At 45.0% G+C, this 14,136-nt stretch overlaps 1 protein-coding gene and 1 long non-coding RNA gene across 8 annotated transcripts in view; both read left to right on the forward strand.

The window, feature by feature from the left end:
- The window catches only part of LOC121818169 (uncharacterized), a 54,388-nt gene extending 42,169 nt beyond the window's left edge, over positions 1–12,219 (forward strand). Inside the window, exons 6-7 of the long non-coding RNA XR_006058234.2 lie at positions 7,841–7,951; positions 12,129–12,219. This is a non-coding gene — a long non-coding RNA (uncharacterized LOC121818169). The remainder of the gene's footprint in view (positions 1–7,840; positions 7,952–12,128) is intronic.
- A 1,208-nt stretch (positions 12,220–13,427) lies between these two features.
- The window catches only part of ATP1B4 (ATPase Na+/K+ transporting family member beta 4), a 41,792-nt gene continuing 41,083 nt past the window's right edge, over positions 13,428–14,136 (forward strand). For all 7 annotated transcript variants that reach the window (XM_015105031.4, XM_027963554.3, XM_060407634.1 and 4 more), the window contains exon 1: positions 13,428–13,603. In XM_015105031.4, coding sequence (XP_014960517.1) covers positions 13,541–13,603 — 63 coding nt within the window. In that variant the 5' untranslated portion in view covers positions 13,428–13,540. The remainder of the gene's footprint in view (positions 13,604–14,136) is intronic.

Consider the following 14,136-nt stretch of genomic DNA (forward strand, 5'->3'; position numbering starts at 1 on the left):
AGATGGAGAAGCTCTATACAGTCAACAAAAACAAGACCAGGAGCTGACTGTGGCTCAGATCATGAACTCCTTATTGCCAAATTCAGACTTACATTGAAGAAAGTAGGGAAAACCACTAGACCATTCAGGTATGACCTAAATCAAATCCCTTATGATTATACAGTGGAAATGAGAAATAGATTTAAGGGCCTAGATCTGATAGATAGAGTGCCTGATGAATTATGGACAGACGTTCGTGACGTTGTACAGGAGACAGGGATCAAGACCATCCCCATGGAAAAGAAAATGCAAAAAAGCAAAATGGCTGTCTGGGGAGGCCTAAAAATAGCTGTGAAAAGAAGAGAAACAAAAAGCAAAGGAGAAAAGGAAAGATATACCCATTTGAATGCAGAGTTCCAAAGAAAAGCAAGAAGAGATAAGAAAGCCTTCCTCAGTGATCAATGCAAAGAAATAGAGGCAAACAACAGAATGGGAAAGACTAGAGATTTCTTCAAGAAAATTAGAGACGCCAAGGGAACATTCCATGCAAAGATGGGCTCGATAAAGGACAGAAATGGTATGGACCTAACAGAAGCAGAAGATATTAAGAAGAGGTGGCAAGAATACACAGAAGAACTGTACAAAAAAAGATCTTCACGACCCAGATAATCATGATGACGTGATCACTCACCTAAAGCCAGACATCCTGGCTGGGCCTTAGAAAGCATCACTACGAACAAAGCTAGTGGAGGTGATGGAATTCCAGTTGAGCTCTTTCAAATCCTGAAAGATGATGCTGTGAAAGTGCTGCACTCAATATGCCAGCAAATTTGGAAAACTCAGCAGGGGCCACAGGACTGGAAAAGGTCAGTTTTCATTCCAATCCCAAAGAAAGGCAATGCCAAAGAATGCTCAAACTACCCCACAATTGCACCTATCTCACATGCTGGTAAAGTAATGCTCAAAATTCTCCAAGCCAGGTTTCAGCAATACGTGAACTGTGAACTTCCTAATGTTCAAGCTGGTTTTAGAAAAGGCAGAGGAACCAGAGATCAAATTGCCAACATTTGCTGGATCATCGTAAAAGCAAGAGACTTCCAGAAAAACATCTATTTCTGCTTTATTGAATATGCCAAAGCCTTTGACTGTGTGGATCACAATAAACTGTAAAATTCTGAGAGAGATGGGAATACCAGACCACCTAACCTGCCTCTTGAGAAATCTGTATGCAGGTCAGGAAGCAACAGTTAGAACTGGACATGGAACAACAGACTGGTTCCAAATAGGAAAAGGAGTACGTCAAGGCTGTATATTGTCACCCTGCTTATTTAACTTATATGCAGAGTACATCATGAGAAATGCTGGACTGGAAGAATCACAAGCTGGAATCAAGATTGCCGGGAGAAATATCAATAACCTCAGATATGCAGATGACACCACCCTTATGGCAGAAAGTGAAGAGGAACTAAAAAGCCTCTTGATGAAAGTGGAAGAAGAGAGCGAAAAAGTTGGCTTAAAACTCAACATTCAGAAAGCGAAGATCATGGCATCTGGTTCCATCACTTCATGGGAAATAGATGGGAAACAGTGGAAACAGTGTCAGACTTTATTTTGAGGGGCTCCAAAATCACTGCAGATGGTGACTGCAGTCATGAAATTAAAAGACATTTACTCCTTGGAAGGAAAGTTATGACCAACCTAGATAGCATGTTGAAAAGCAGAGACATTACTTTGCCAACAAAGGTCCGTCTAGTCAAGGCTATTGTTTTTCCAGTGGTCATGTATGGATGTGAGAGTTGGACTGTGAAGAAAGCTGAGTGCTGAAGAATTGATGCTTTTGAACTGTGGTGTTGGAGAAGACTCTTGAGAATCCCTTGGACTGCAAGAAGATCCAAGCAGTCCATTCTGAAGGAGATCTGCCCTGGGATTTCTTTGGAAGGAATGATGCTAAAGCTGAAACTCCAGTACTTTGGCCACCTCATGCGAAGAGTTGACTCATTGGAAAAGACTCTGATGCTGGGAGGGATTGGGGGCAGGAGGAGAAGGGGACGACAGAGGATGAGATGGCTGGATGGCATCACCGACTCGATGGATGTGAGTCTGAGAGAACTCCGGGAGTTTGTGATGGACAGGGAGGCCTGGCATGCTGCGATTCATGGGGTCACAGAGTTGGACACGACTGAGCAACTGAACTGAACTGAACTGAACTGAACATTTGTTGAGCATCTTCTAGGCTTCTGGTGCTTTAACATGTATGAACTCATTTAATCTTCATGACTCCTCGAGATAGGCAATATGACAGTTTTACATTTTATAGATGAAAAAAAGAGATTCAAAGAGGTTCAATAATTTGTTGATGATCATTATTGTGAGACAATTGCTCATGGATCTCTCCTGTTTCTGCACATCCTATGAACAGAGGCAGTGACTGACCCTGTACTGGACTATTTTTTTCAGGATATTTGTACAGTAAACGGCTTTGGAAGATCCAGTGTCTCCTTCTGGGCCAGTGGAAAGCAAACCTACTGCTCACCCTAAAAGATTCAGACTCATTAAGATCACTGTTGCTCTCCTGTAGCACAACCCACAGCATGTGGAAGTGTCACCTGGCCCTTTTTGAGTAGCTCCTCTGAGACTTTGAGGGCAAAGGGAACTGACACCAGAAAATGCTTATACTCTGGCCACTACTCTGGCTGACCCAGGAGTCTCATGTCTTCTGCCAGCATTCATGAAAAGATGTAGCAGGCTAAGTTGGTAGCTTGCAAATAAGATAAAATCTCAGAACCATCACAGGTCCTGATGGTCACACAGGTGAAGTGTTAAAAATGGGAATGGTACCCATACCTATTTGATTCCAGAACCCACACTCTTTTCCCAGGATGCTGCTGCTTCCTGAGCTATACATGGGCTAGTTGCTACATCATATGATGTCATTTCTCCCTGCCCTCCCCTCTCCCATACCTTTGTGTCGTTAAATCTGACTTTACTTTTCAAATTGGATGATTGGATTGTTTGGTGAAGCAAAGAGGTTTAAAGTATCTGGTTATAATTGTCTTTCCCTCTGTCTCCCAGGTGAATGGGAGTCCTTCATCTATCATCCCATCTTCTTAATCATACTATTTGCCTACGGTTACGGTTCTTATGATAGTCAGGCTTTTGTCAGGCATATTCATCTCAATGAACAAAAATTCCCAGAGGACACAACAACTGAACAACTTAGATACTTCATAAATAACCAACTAGGGCTTCCCTCATGGCCCAGTGGTTAAGAAACCTTGCAATGTAGGGGACATGGGTTCGATCCCTGGTCCAGAAAGATCCCACATGCCTCAGAGCAACTGAGCCTGCAAGCCACAACTATTGAGCCCGAGTGCTGTAACTACTAAAAGCCCACAAACCCTAGGGCCTGTGGTCTGCAACAAGAGAAGCCACCATGACGAGAAGCTCATGCATTGCAACTAGAGAGTAGTCCCCACTGGCTGCAACTAGAGAAAGCCCTCCCAGCAACAAAGACCCAGCACAGCCAAAAACAAATAAATAAATAACTTTTTAAAAAGAAAGTAAATTAACATTCACATTTTAATAAAATTAAATAAATAACCAGCTAGGTTTAGTGCTTTGGAGGATACTTGCCAAACTTTACATCACAAGGTCCTGGGGCTCCTATATCCTTGCTGGGCCATCTAAGTAGTAGTTCAGAGGGTATACAATGGTGGCACCCCAAGATCCCATTTTCCATATGTTTTGAACCCCTGAAATAATTGTATTAAAGTGGTTTCAGTAGACATTCCTAATCTCAGGAGTCCCAAATATCCCTTTTGTTCACATAGGTCTTTTGCTCTTATTATCTACAAACTCTTTTGATCTTCAACAATGTTGGCATGTCAGGCCATCATTCTCTGTATTCACTAAAGTTAGAGCTACAGCTGCCAGCACAGGGTTGGGGAGAGGGGAAATCACAGGCTGGGGAGCAGTGAGGTCACTCCCCTGATCATGTCCCCAGAGGAATGGTCTACCAGAAGACCCGATGATTTGTCTAGCTTTTGCACCAGAATGATCATATGCCATCCTCACAAGAGCCCTTTGAGAAAATAGGTCCAAAAAGCTTAAGTGACTAAGTAGTTCAAGATTCTGCTGTGCACTCATAGCAGATCTGGGGCTAGCATTCCTTTCTATACCTTGCATATTTAGTGAGTTCAGAGGCTGGTGTCCTAGTTTCCAGGAGGTAGAAGAGAAGGATGAAGGGTAGGATGAGGATTCTTCCTTTTGACAGCTTCTGTCATCCTACCAGAAGAAAGAGCCATGCCTAGACATGTCATGCTTCCTTCCACAGAGACAGGGTAGAAGGGTGATGTAAGGATTGGTGCACTGCACAGAGCTGGGGACTGGGAGTCCTTAAGTCTAACTGGACCATGAATTCTTCTTTTGCATGAATTCCCTGCATGCAAAATCTACATATAGGTGTCTTTGGGCCTAAGAGTCCAGCCAGATAACCGGTCCTCCTGGCCAAATGGCCCCCTGGCAGTAGTAGACAAAACCTCCCCACAGCCTTCAGCTATCCCCTGCCTGACCCCCTCTAGCAGCTGTTGCTCTTATCTGAACAGAGGAAGATTGTTTCACTTCCTTGACTTCTGGGCATGGATTTACCAAGCTGGGCTTTGCTTGGGTTAGAGCCAGGGTTGGTGGGAAGCAAACAGTTCAGAAAAGGGCTACACAACTTGGAGTTGCCACCATCCTGAACCAAGCATGGATGACTGGGGACAAGAAAGGGAGGCATTTGGGATGCAGACAATTGTAAGATAAGGAGAGTCTCCAGCACGTGGGCTCAGGGTTTCTCTTCTTGAGTTGTAGGTCTGTTGAAAGAGGCCAGAGACAAGGAAACAATTTGTTTATTTCAGTCCTGCAGTCTCCTCAGGTGAACAGCAACATGCCGTAGAGACAGTTTCCTTCTTGCTAGCGTGGGCATTAGCAATTCTCCAAGAACTGGAAACCTCAGAGAAGGCACATTAATTTACTTCTTTTATCTTAGATAACAGAGGTCTACTTAGGAGACCTTGAGAAAAGATTAGGGTGACGATACACACAGCATAGAGAACTACTAGATTCCAAAGTGGCTTAGTCATCAGCATCATGTTATTATACAATGTCCCTGATTCCCTCTGGAAGTCTGTTCTAGTCTCTTCTTGCCAGGGACTGGGAAATTCTCCCTCCGTAGTCTATAGGAACAGTGTCACAGGTTGCTGGTCTGATGCCTTAGCTTGTTACTGTCAATCCTATTGAACAGAACAGTGCCTGGCTTGGAGAAGGCAATGGCACCCCACTCCAGTACTCTTGCCTGGAAAAATCCCATGGATGGAGGAGCCTGGTGGGCTGCCGTCTATGGGGTCGCACAGAGTTGGACACGACTGAATTGACTTAGCAGCAGCAGCAGTGCCTGGCTACCCAGGTGGCACTAGTAGTAAAGAACCTGCCTGCAATGCAGGAGACATAAGAGGTGTGAGTTCGATCCCTGGATCGGGAAGATCCCCTGGAGGAGGTCATGGCTACCCACTCCAGTATTCTTGCCTGGAGAATCCCATGAACAGAGGAGCCCAGCGGGCTACAATCCAGAGTCTCAAAGAGTTGGACACGACTGAAGCCACTTAGCATGCACATACACGCTTATCTGTCACCAAATTGTGGGGGCCCATTCCTGCTACAGTCAAGGTCACCCCAGGCCACAACTAGCTGGATTTGCTTTCCTGGCCAGTAGGCAGTGAGCACAGTAGTGGACACGGCAGGCACCATGACTGACAGGTCTAGTAAAGAGGACTTCCTCTGAAGGTTTACATCACCCTTGGTGACAATCCACCTATGAGAGATTTGACTGAACACAAGAGAGACAGGGCCAGTTCTGTGTGTGCGTGTGGAATAGGCAGCTGCCTGTGCCAGTCTTTCCCACATCATGGTCCTCAGACCCCTGCAGGAGACCCATCTTAGTGTTTTAGAACTTCAAATTTATGGGCTCTATTTCAATCTTACAGAATGAGAATTTTGGAGTTGGGATCAGAGAGTCTGCATAGGTAAAAGCTCTTCATATAACTCTGGGTCCACTAAAGTTGAGGACCTCTGTTCTATAGTCTTCAAGCTTCATTCAAGTAATCATCTCCTTCTGGAAAGTTCTGCTCTCTCTGTTTAGCAAAATCCTGCTCCAATCCTGGAGGCCAAGCTCAGGTGTAGCTGCCTTCATGATGCTTTCCCTGATTTCACGTCTCCTTAACTTCAACTATCTCCTGGTGTTACGGGGTAGAGGATACTAGGCATCTAAGAACTTGGGTTCAAGGGATGTTGGGGATATGACAAGGCATATCTGGGAAGGATGGAATTGTAGGAAAGGGTTTATGTTTTGTCCTCAACTTTTTATTTGGAAAAATCTGAAAGTAAACTATGATGAATAGCAGCATATCCTTCCTGGAAATTAACCAGGACAGTAACATTTTAGATTTGCACATATGCTCTCTCTATATAGATACATATACACACATAAAACATGTATGTATTTGTATGTATTCGGCTACAACATTTGAAATTTACTTGCAAGTATCATGCCACTTTGCATCTAAAGTTTTGCATCTAAAATTGCATCTAATTTAAGCATGTATCTGTTATGAACAAGAGCATTCTCTCATTCCCTTGCAAAATAATAATACCATTATCACATCCAAGAAATGTAACATTGACAAAATAGCATTATTCAATATTGACTCATATCAAAATTTCTCAAATTTGCTCCCAAACATCCTAGCTATTTGTAATTCAATCAAGAATCATGGAGTTCGTTTTACTGTCTTTTCAGTTTCTACTAATCTAGATTCTAGAACAGTACATTTGGCTTTTTTCCTTAATGATACTGATATTTTTAAAGAGTCCAGGTTGGCTGTCTTGTTTACTGTCTGGATTTGTCTGATTGTTTCCTCATGATTAGATTCGTATTAAACATCTCTGGCAAGAATACTACAGGAGTAATGTTGTTTACTTCCCAGCGTGTCACATCGGGAGGTTCATTTGCCATTGCCCTGTTATTGGTGATGCTAAATTTGATCCCTTGTTTAAGGTGGTGTCTTCTAGAATTCCTCTTTGAAAAGGTACATGTTTCCTTTGCAATTAATAAGTAATCTGCGGAGTAATCAGGAATAAGCATCTTTCACGAGCTCTTATGGTGATTCTTGAGTTCACTGAAGTTTGAACCACTGTTTTCCATGGTGTGATTGATGTGAATGAGGGTCCTCCAAGGCCTGATCTGCCTCCAAAATACCTCAGGCTTAGCATGTCAACCTTCACCTTTCACCTCTCACTCCACCTCCAAAGACCCTCTCCCTCTTGCCTGGCTCCAAATCCCTAGCTTGGGAGACATTGGTAAACCAGATGAGGGCACTGCCTACAACCCAAAGGAGCTTGCTCCCCTTACTCAGGTCACTGGCCTTGTGAGGAAGTGTCCTTGAAAATGGACAAGGTATTTTTGTCTGTTTGATTTGTATTATCATTATCAATAATAACAATAGTGGGGTGAACTAAGCCAAGCACTGTATGTAAATTACATCTTTTGATCCTATGCCAATGAGGTACTTTACAGATGAGAAAAATGAGGCTCAGAGAAGTGAGGCAACTTCCCCAAGGTTACACAGCTATTAAAAGTGGGAACTGTTTTGTAAAGCAATTATACTTCAATTAATAAATTAAAACATAGTAGAAAAAAAAAGTGGGAACTGGATTCAAATACAGTACCAATTAAAAAAGCATATGCTTTTAAACACTCAGTTCTACTCCCTAATGAGCAAGAATCCCACCGACTTCAGAATTCTCTTTCCATTTTCCTCTGAAGAGTTCTAGGCCCACAGCATCCCTAAGCATGAGGAAGCAGGGACATTGGACTTACTATCTTTCAAGATGGAGAACAGCGAGATCAATTGGCATTCCTGTGGTCTTGCAGCAAGTGAGTAACCGAACAGGGATGTTGATGGAGGGACCTTAAGCTCTTGCTTATGAATTTGATTTTGATTTAAGAGGCAGCTGAGAGCCACTGTGATTTCTGACTGGTGCTTGCTGAATCCAGAGTGGGTTCAGGTTGGATTAATATCATTGTCCTTTGTGTGGGGAAAGGCTGCTGCTTGATAATCAACAGGCTTGCAGGCTTTGGTGGAAAAAGACCGGTGTTGCTTAACAGCCTCTTTCTGTGCTTTGCACACTTGATTGACTGCCTTTAGGTTTACAGTGCTCTGTCCAGCCTGCCACAGGGGATTCTAGTTAGGTCAAGAAAACCTCTCGCTCTCACCCTACACCCTCCATTCCCAATAAACAGGAACAACAACAACAATTAAAGAAAAACCTTGTAAAGGTGCTCCAAATTTGTGTAGCCTGCAGTTTTCTCTAGTCTGCCAATTCTCCCATGAGGATGCCCAGTCAAATGCTGCAGTGAAATGAAAAAAAGAAAACAAACAAAACCACAGAAACCAAGACTCTCTCCTGCTAGTAAGAGTCATTTGTAACTGGGGAGGGGGTTATTTGAATGCTTCATCTTTAGCTTCAGGTTGCCCGTTTCTTAGTGACAGGGGTGTCAGGAAAATATTTCTGCACCTGTTGCAAGGTTTCATCTCTGGCTGGAGATAGACACAGACAAACACATATAGAATATCATCCCAATTTTAGCACATGTGCTGTTAAAGCAAGCACACATACATATAAAGTATCATCCAAGTTTAGCATATGTCCTGACAAATTAAACAACGTCATATATAGACACAAAAGATTCCATAGTTGGAGGAGTCCTAAGAGTTCATCTAGCAAACCTAGTACCTAGTACTAGTAGTACTTCACCCCCTGGCCGCAATAATCAGAACAGCTCTTACTCAGAGACCAAAGTTTGGGCAGCTCCAGTGACAAGTTGGGACTTCCGTTGTGGCTGAGAGGTAAAGAATCTGCCTGCCTGCAAGGCAGGAGACCTGGATTCAATTCCTGGGTCAGGAAGATCCCCTGGAGAAGGAAAAGGCAACCCACTCCAGTATTCTTGCCTGGAGAATCCCATGGGCAGAGGAGCCTGGAGGGTTACAGAGTCAGACACGACTGAGGGACTAAACAACAACAATGCTGCAGATAAAGCTACGCAAAAGTTTCAGAGGCAGCTGGTGCCTGTGACCAGCATTGTTCTTCCCACAATGATCTCTTATAAAATAAAGCGAAATCCATCCTCCTAGTAACTCCTGGCTTTAGGGGGCTGCTCCCTTCCTCTGGAGTCACTCAGAATAAGGGATCTCCTTTTCTAGACAGGCTTGTCCCCCGACCCTAGAGATTGAAACCTCCAGCACCACAGTGCCCAGACAGGATCTTCTCTGCAGTGACCCTCCTCCCCCTCTGACTGCCCCCTTTGGATGGCGTGGGTCTGCAAGGATCACTCTCCCAGCTGCTGCTGTCCCACCTGTATTGCTCTGCTTCCCCCACCCCCACCCCACCCCACCCGGCAGGCAAGCACAGAGCTCCTGGGAGGCTGGGCTGCCGTGGGCCCACTGCAGTGCCATCACTCAGCTTGCCAAAAGCCATGTGACACAGCAAGGAAGCAAGTGGTTAGAGAGGTACATTGGTTTCTGAGAGGCACTAGTGCAGCTAAGGCAGAAATAGGCTCGAACTTAATAATCTGCTCATCACCCACAGTAAGAGACACCCTGACTTATTCAAAGACACCGTGGGCGGTGCAGAGGATGAATAAGCATGATTCACTGCCACTCTGGCACCCGGGGCACGAAGAATAATAAAACCCAAAGAATTGTAGCCGCCTGAGTAGTAAATTAAGAGATCCGGGGCTCAGCTAGACTCTCGACATCAATGTTACCATGGCAATAAAGGGCCCCAGCATTCAGCAGCTATTACAGAGCAGGCGTCTAATAGGCTAGTCTATGTCACAGCCAAAGCCCAAGGGGCTAGCAAAGAAGACCAATTAGCATATCCATTCATTAGGGGCCTCTGCACACTTCTTCTCTTAATTCCAATTAGTTGTTTGTTTGAACCAACATCTCTTGCCTGCATTATACTCATTAGTGCCTTTTAGCCACTGGAAATAGGCTTGAAACTCCACAAGGACCTCACTATTTCCCAAGCCTTCATTTTTCCCCCAGGGGTCTAGGCTGATACAGTCACCAACTTAGGGCCCTCAATCCCTCGAAATGAAAGCATCTCTTACTGTATAACTGTACTCGACAGATGGAAACTGCTCAGGAATGTGATGTGCTAAGGGTTCTTCCTGGAACCCAGCGAAATAAGGATCCGGGGCCATTATCTGGACCATTCAGGTCAAATAAACCCTTTGGCCTTAGCCAGTGAGCCCGCTGGCCACGCCTGCTGGCCACTACTCAGAGGCTAGTTGTTCGGGAGGGGGAACTTTGGGCACCCGGGACCATACTGGCATCATCAAAGCCTTTCCAGCTTGAAGGACTGCCCTTCAAGGTTCAGCCCAAACCCCGCCTATTCTGGGAAGCCTTCCCTGATCTTTGCAGTCTCGAATGAGTTCCCCCTCCTCCACGAATTTTGAAGTTGACACCCTATGCTGGGCAGCATTCATGGCAGCCTCAGCTCCTCGGCCAGCCTGGAGTTCCCTCACCCGTGACTTCAGAGTCCTCAAGGTCATGGGAGAGACTGGGGTTCTAGGCAGTACTCATAATACCACTGCACATGACCTTCTAGAGTCTCCCCGAGGACTTAGTCAAACTCCAGGCAGGGACACACCCCACCCTCCAACCCCACCCAACTGTGTAAATAGCTCACAAGAACAGATGCCAGAAACTAGCCTCTCCCGTGGCAAAAGGAAACAAGCTCTCAAAAGCGCTACCTTCTCTTCCTTCCTGGGAACAGGAGGACCAGGTCCATAAGATTGTTTCTGTTCCCCGTCAGCAACCATGTGGTTTGACTGAGGCAGGCAAGCAGGAAAAAGGGCTTACAGAAGCAGCTGCTAACATCTGTGCACAAGGACGGACTTGAATCATTTGCCTCTGAACTCGGTATCAAATTCAAAGCCTCTCCCTTCTCCCTCCTCTCTCGCCTCTGTAGCCACTGCTTGATCTGCAGCTCCACTGGTCACTTCTGGCTCCAGTCTGCTGTCCTGTTAAGCAGATTGCTTTTTTCCCCAAAATTGGCAGGAATGGTTTCTCCTTTAGTCTTCTGAGTGTGAGCTCAGACAGATTTCTGTCTTTGAGATCCTATGGGATTTTGTTATTGTACCCCACCCAACAGCTGGCATTCCAGAAGGCAGCCTGGGCTAAGTACATTGCAAGTATCTTCAGTATATGGCAAACCCAAAATCACCCAGAATGCTAGGGAATGAGAGATTCTGGAGAATGGAACATTTTGTTACCTGAGTTCACATTAATCCAAACCCCTTTTTGTCTCCTACTGTGGGTTTTTTTCCTCTCAGCTTTATTCAGATATAACTGACATACAACATTACGTAAGTTTAAGGTATACAACGTGATTTTATCCATGATACACATATATATTGCAAAATGATTACCACCATAGGGCAAGCTAATACCTCTAGCACATCACATAACTACTGTTTCTTTTTTATGATGAGAACACGGAAGATCTACTCTCTTAGCAGCTTTCAAGTATATAACTCAGTACTATTAACCGCAATTACCAGGCCACACATTAGATTTCCAGAGCTTATTCATTTCAAAACTAGAAGTTTATACCCTTTGACCAACATCTCCCCAATTCCCCCATGTCTCCCTAGCCTCAGGTAACTATCATTCTACTGTCGATTTCTATGAATTTGGCATTTTTTGATTCCACATATAAGTGAGATCATACAGTATTTGTCTTTCTCAGTCTGACTTATTTCACTTGGCACAATGCCCTCAAGGTCCATCCATGCTGTTATTAATGGCAGAATTTCCTTCTTTCTCACGGCTGAGAAATATTCCATCATATACATGTATATACATCACACCTTCCTCGTCCATTCATCTGTTGACAGGGCACTCAGGCTTTTTCTGTACCTTGGCTACCGTGCATAATGCTACTCCCTACTCCTGATTTTTTAAATCTTGCTAACATAACTGTACACTTTTTTTCTGCCTTAGTAAGACAAGACCAATGTATCTATCCTTTGTTTGGTTTTTAAGGCTTCCAAGAGCTTCAAGTTTCTCATATACTTAACATCAGGAATCACATACAAAGTTCAAGTGGAGAAAGCATAAGAGGTAAAGCGCAATGTCCAGGGTAACCCCTGGAGTATATTTTGCTTTCATTGAAATCCCAAAAGAGGAATGAGTTTCTCTTTCCTTTGTCAGTGTTCTCTTTCTCGTCAAGTGAGGGTATCAGAGGAGACTCTGTTGAAGAAGAATCCTGAGTAGTAACATTCTAGTAAATGGAGTCTTTATTTTAAATTAGCCACTATTGAAGCTGTCTTCATCAGAACAGCCTAGGTTTGGCATTATGAATAAATGGAAGTTTCTAAGTGGTTGGGCTAATTTTCCTGGTTATCAATATGCCCAGAATCTCAATGCCTGCAACATTCTCAGTCACCTGGGTGTGATGGGAGGGGGAGGGGATTTGTGAAGGATCATATATTCCTCCTAGGCCTTTTAACTACCCAGGCTCCAATGGGGTGAACCAAACAGACAAAAACTGCTATACAATGTTCTTGGCTGTTTCTACTAATTTTTCTTTTGGTGGATCCACATTGGCTTCAGGAGTTATATATGTCTGGGAAACCGATACTGCAAAGTTCTGGCTTGTTCCCTGCCCTGATGCTAAGGGATAAATATAGATCTCAACCACTACAGAAATTTGGCCAGGATTCCGAGGGGTGTGTGTGTGAGGGGCAGTGCTGATGGGGACATTCTGACATGTGGAAGAGAAAAAAGGTTTCTTTATATCCAAGGCCCTCTTTGGTGGGGGGGGGGCAAGCAGGAGCCTGGCCTCTAAAATGCATAATCCATATTTAAGGGGCTGGTTGATTGACACAAATAAGGAATATTATAGGTGGCTTAGTGTGGGGCGGGGGAGGTGGGGAGAGCAAAGGGAATCTTTCCTGACACCTTAGATCCTTTTGCATGAGATCAGCCTTATGAAAAAAGAAAGTTATTCTTGGCCAACTCCCCTCACCCCCAACTCCCACCCAGGCCCCACCCACTGCATGCACTGATATCCAGCTCTCAACTGAGAAGGACACAACTGAAGACTGCCATTGGGCCCATAGTAGCTCAGGCGCTAGAGAAGGGCAGGGAGAGGGAAGACGTGAAGCTGCGGGGGGGGGGGGGGGTGAGTCGCTCATCCTTGTGACCCAGAATATCTCCCCCTCCCTGTAATGATGAGCTTGCTTTTCCATAAGGGCTTTCCTTTGATTCAGAGAAGGGGCCAACCAATGAGAGAGGGGCATGTTAGATTATTTTGGGGAAGGGCTCATGCCAGGAGGGTTCACTTTTACTAGGCGCCAAGTAGCCCCAGCAACCAGTGTCTCCTGTACCAGCAGCAGCTCCGGAGCTCTCCCCCACTCGTCTGCCTCTGCCGCGCCTCTGCCCACTGCACAGCCATGAGAAGGCAGCTCCGGTCCAGAAGGGCCCCGGCCTTGCCTTACGGTTATCGCTACAGACTTGTGAGTCCTGGGAAGCAGAATATTTTTTGCTGTCCCTTCAGAATGGGCTGGGTGGGGGGTGTGTAGGTCATGACTCACGGCTGCTTCTCTTTAGGATGGGCAGGAACAGTGAAGTTTAAGGAAGCCCAGGGTTTCAAGCATGAGCAGTGACTCCTGGGACCCCATTGCACCCTGAATGGCTAGACTGAAGGAGGAAGCCCTCCTCCTGTGCAACAAAGATAAGGGCCAGGGGAGATGCCAGAGAATGAGGGTGTCTTCTACAATGTTTTTGTGGGCGTCTAGAATTTGAACAGACCTTTTGGAGTCTGGGAGTAGAGGTTTCACTCCAATAGCAAGAAATGGAGCCAAGAGAGAAGGGAAGGGAAAGAGGAAATGAAAGGCATTTGCCTACCCAGTTGTCTCAGTCCCTTTGGGTGGGAGCTTCTGAGGAACCCAGCTACTCTTTTTCTAAAGCTGAAATTCCAAGCTATAGCTAAAACCCTGGAATACTAGATAGAGCCTGGGAGCAGTGTCCTAGACATCGTTTCTCTAGA

The sequence above is a fragment of the Ovis aries genome, chromosome X (genome assembly GCF_016772045.2).
Source record: "Ovis aries strain OAR_USU_Benz2616 breed Rambouillet chromosome X, ARS-UI_Ramb_v3.0, whole genome shotgun sequence".
Classification (NCBI taxonomy): domain Eukaryota; kingdom Metazoa; phylum Chordata; class Mammalia; order Artiodactyla; family Bovidae; genus Ovis; species Ovis aries.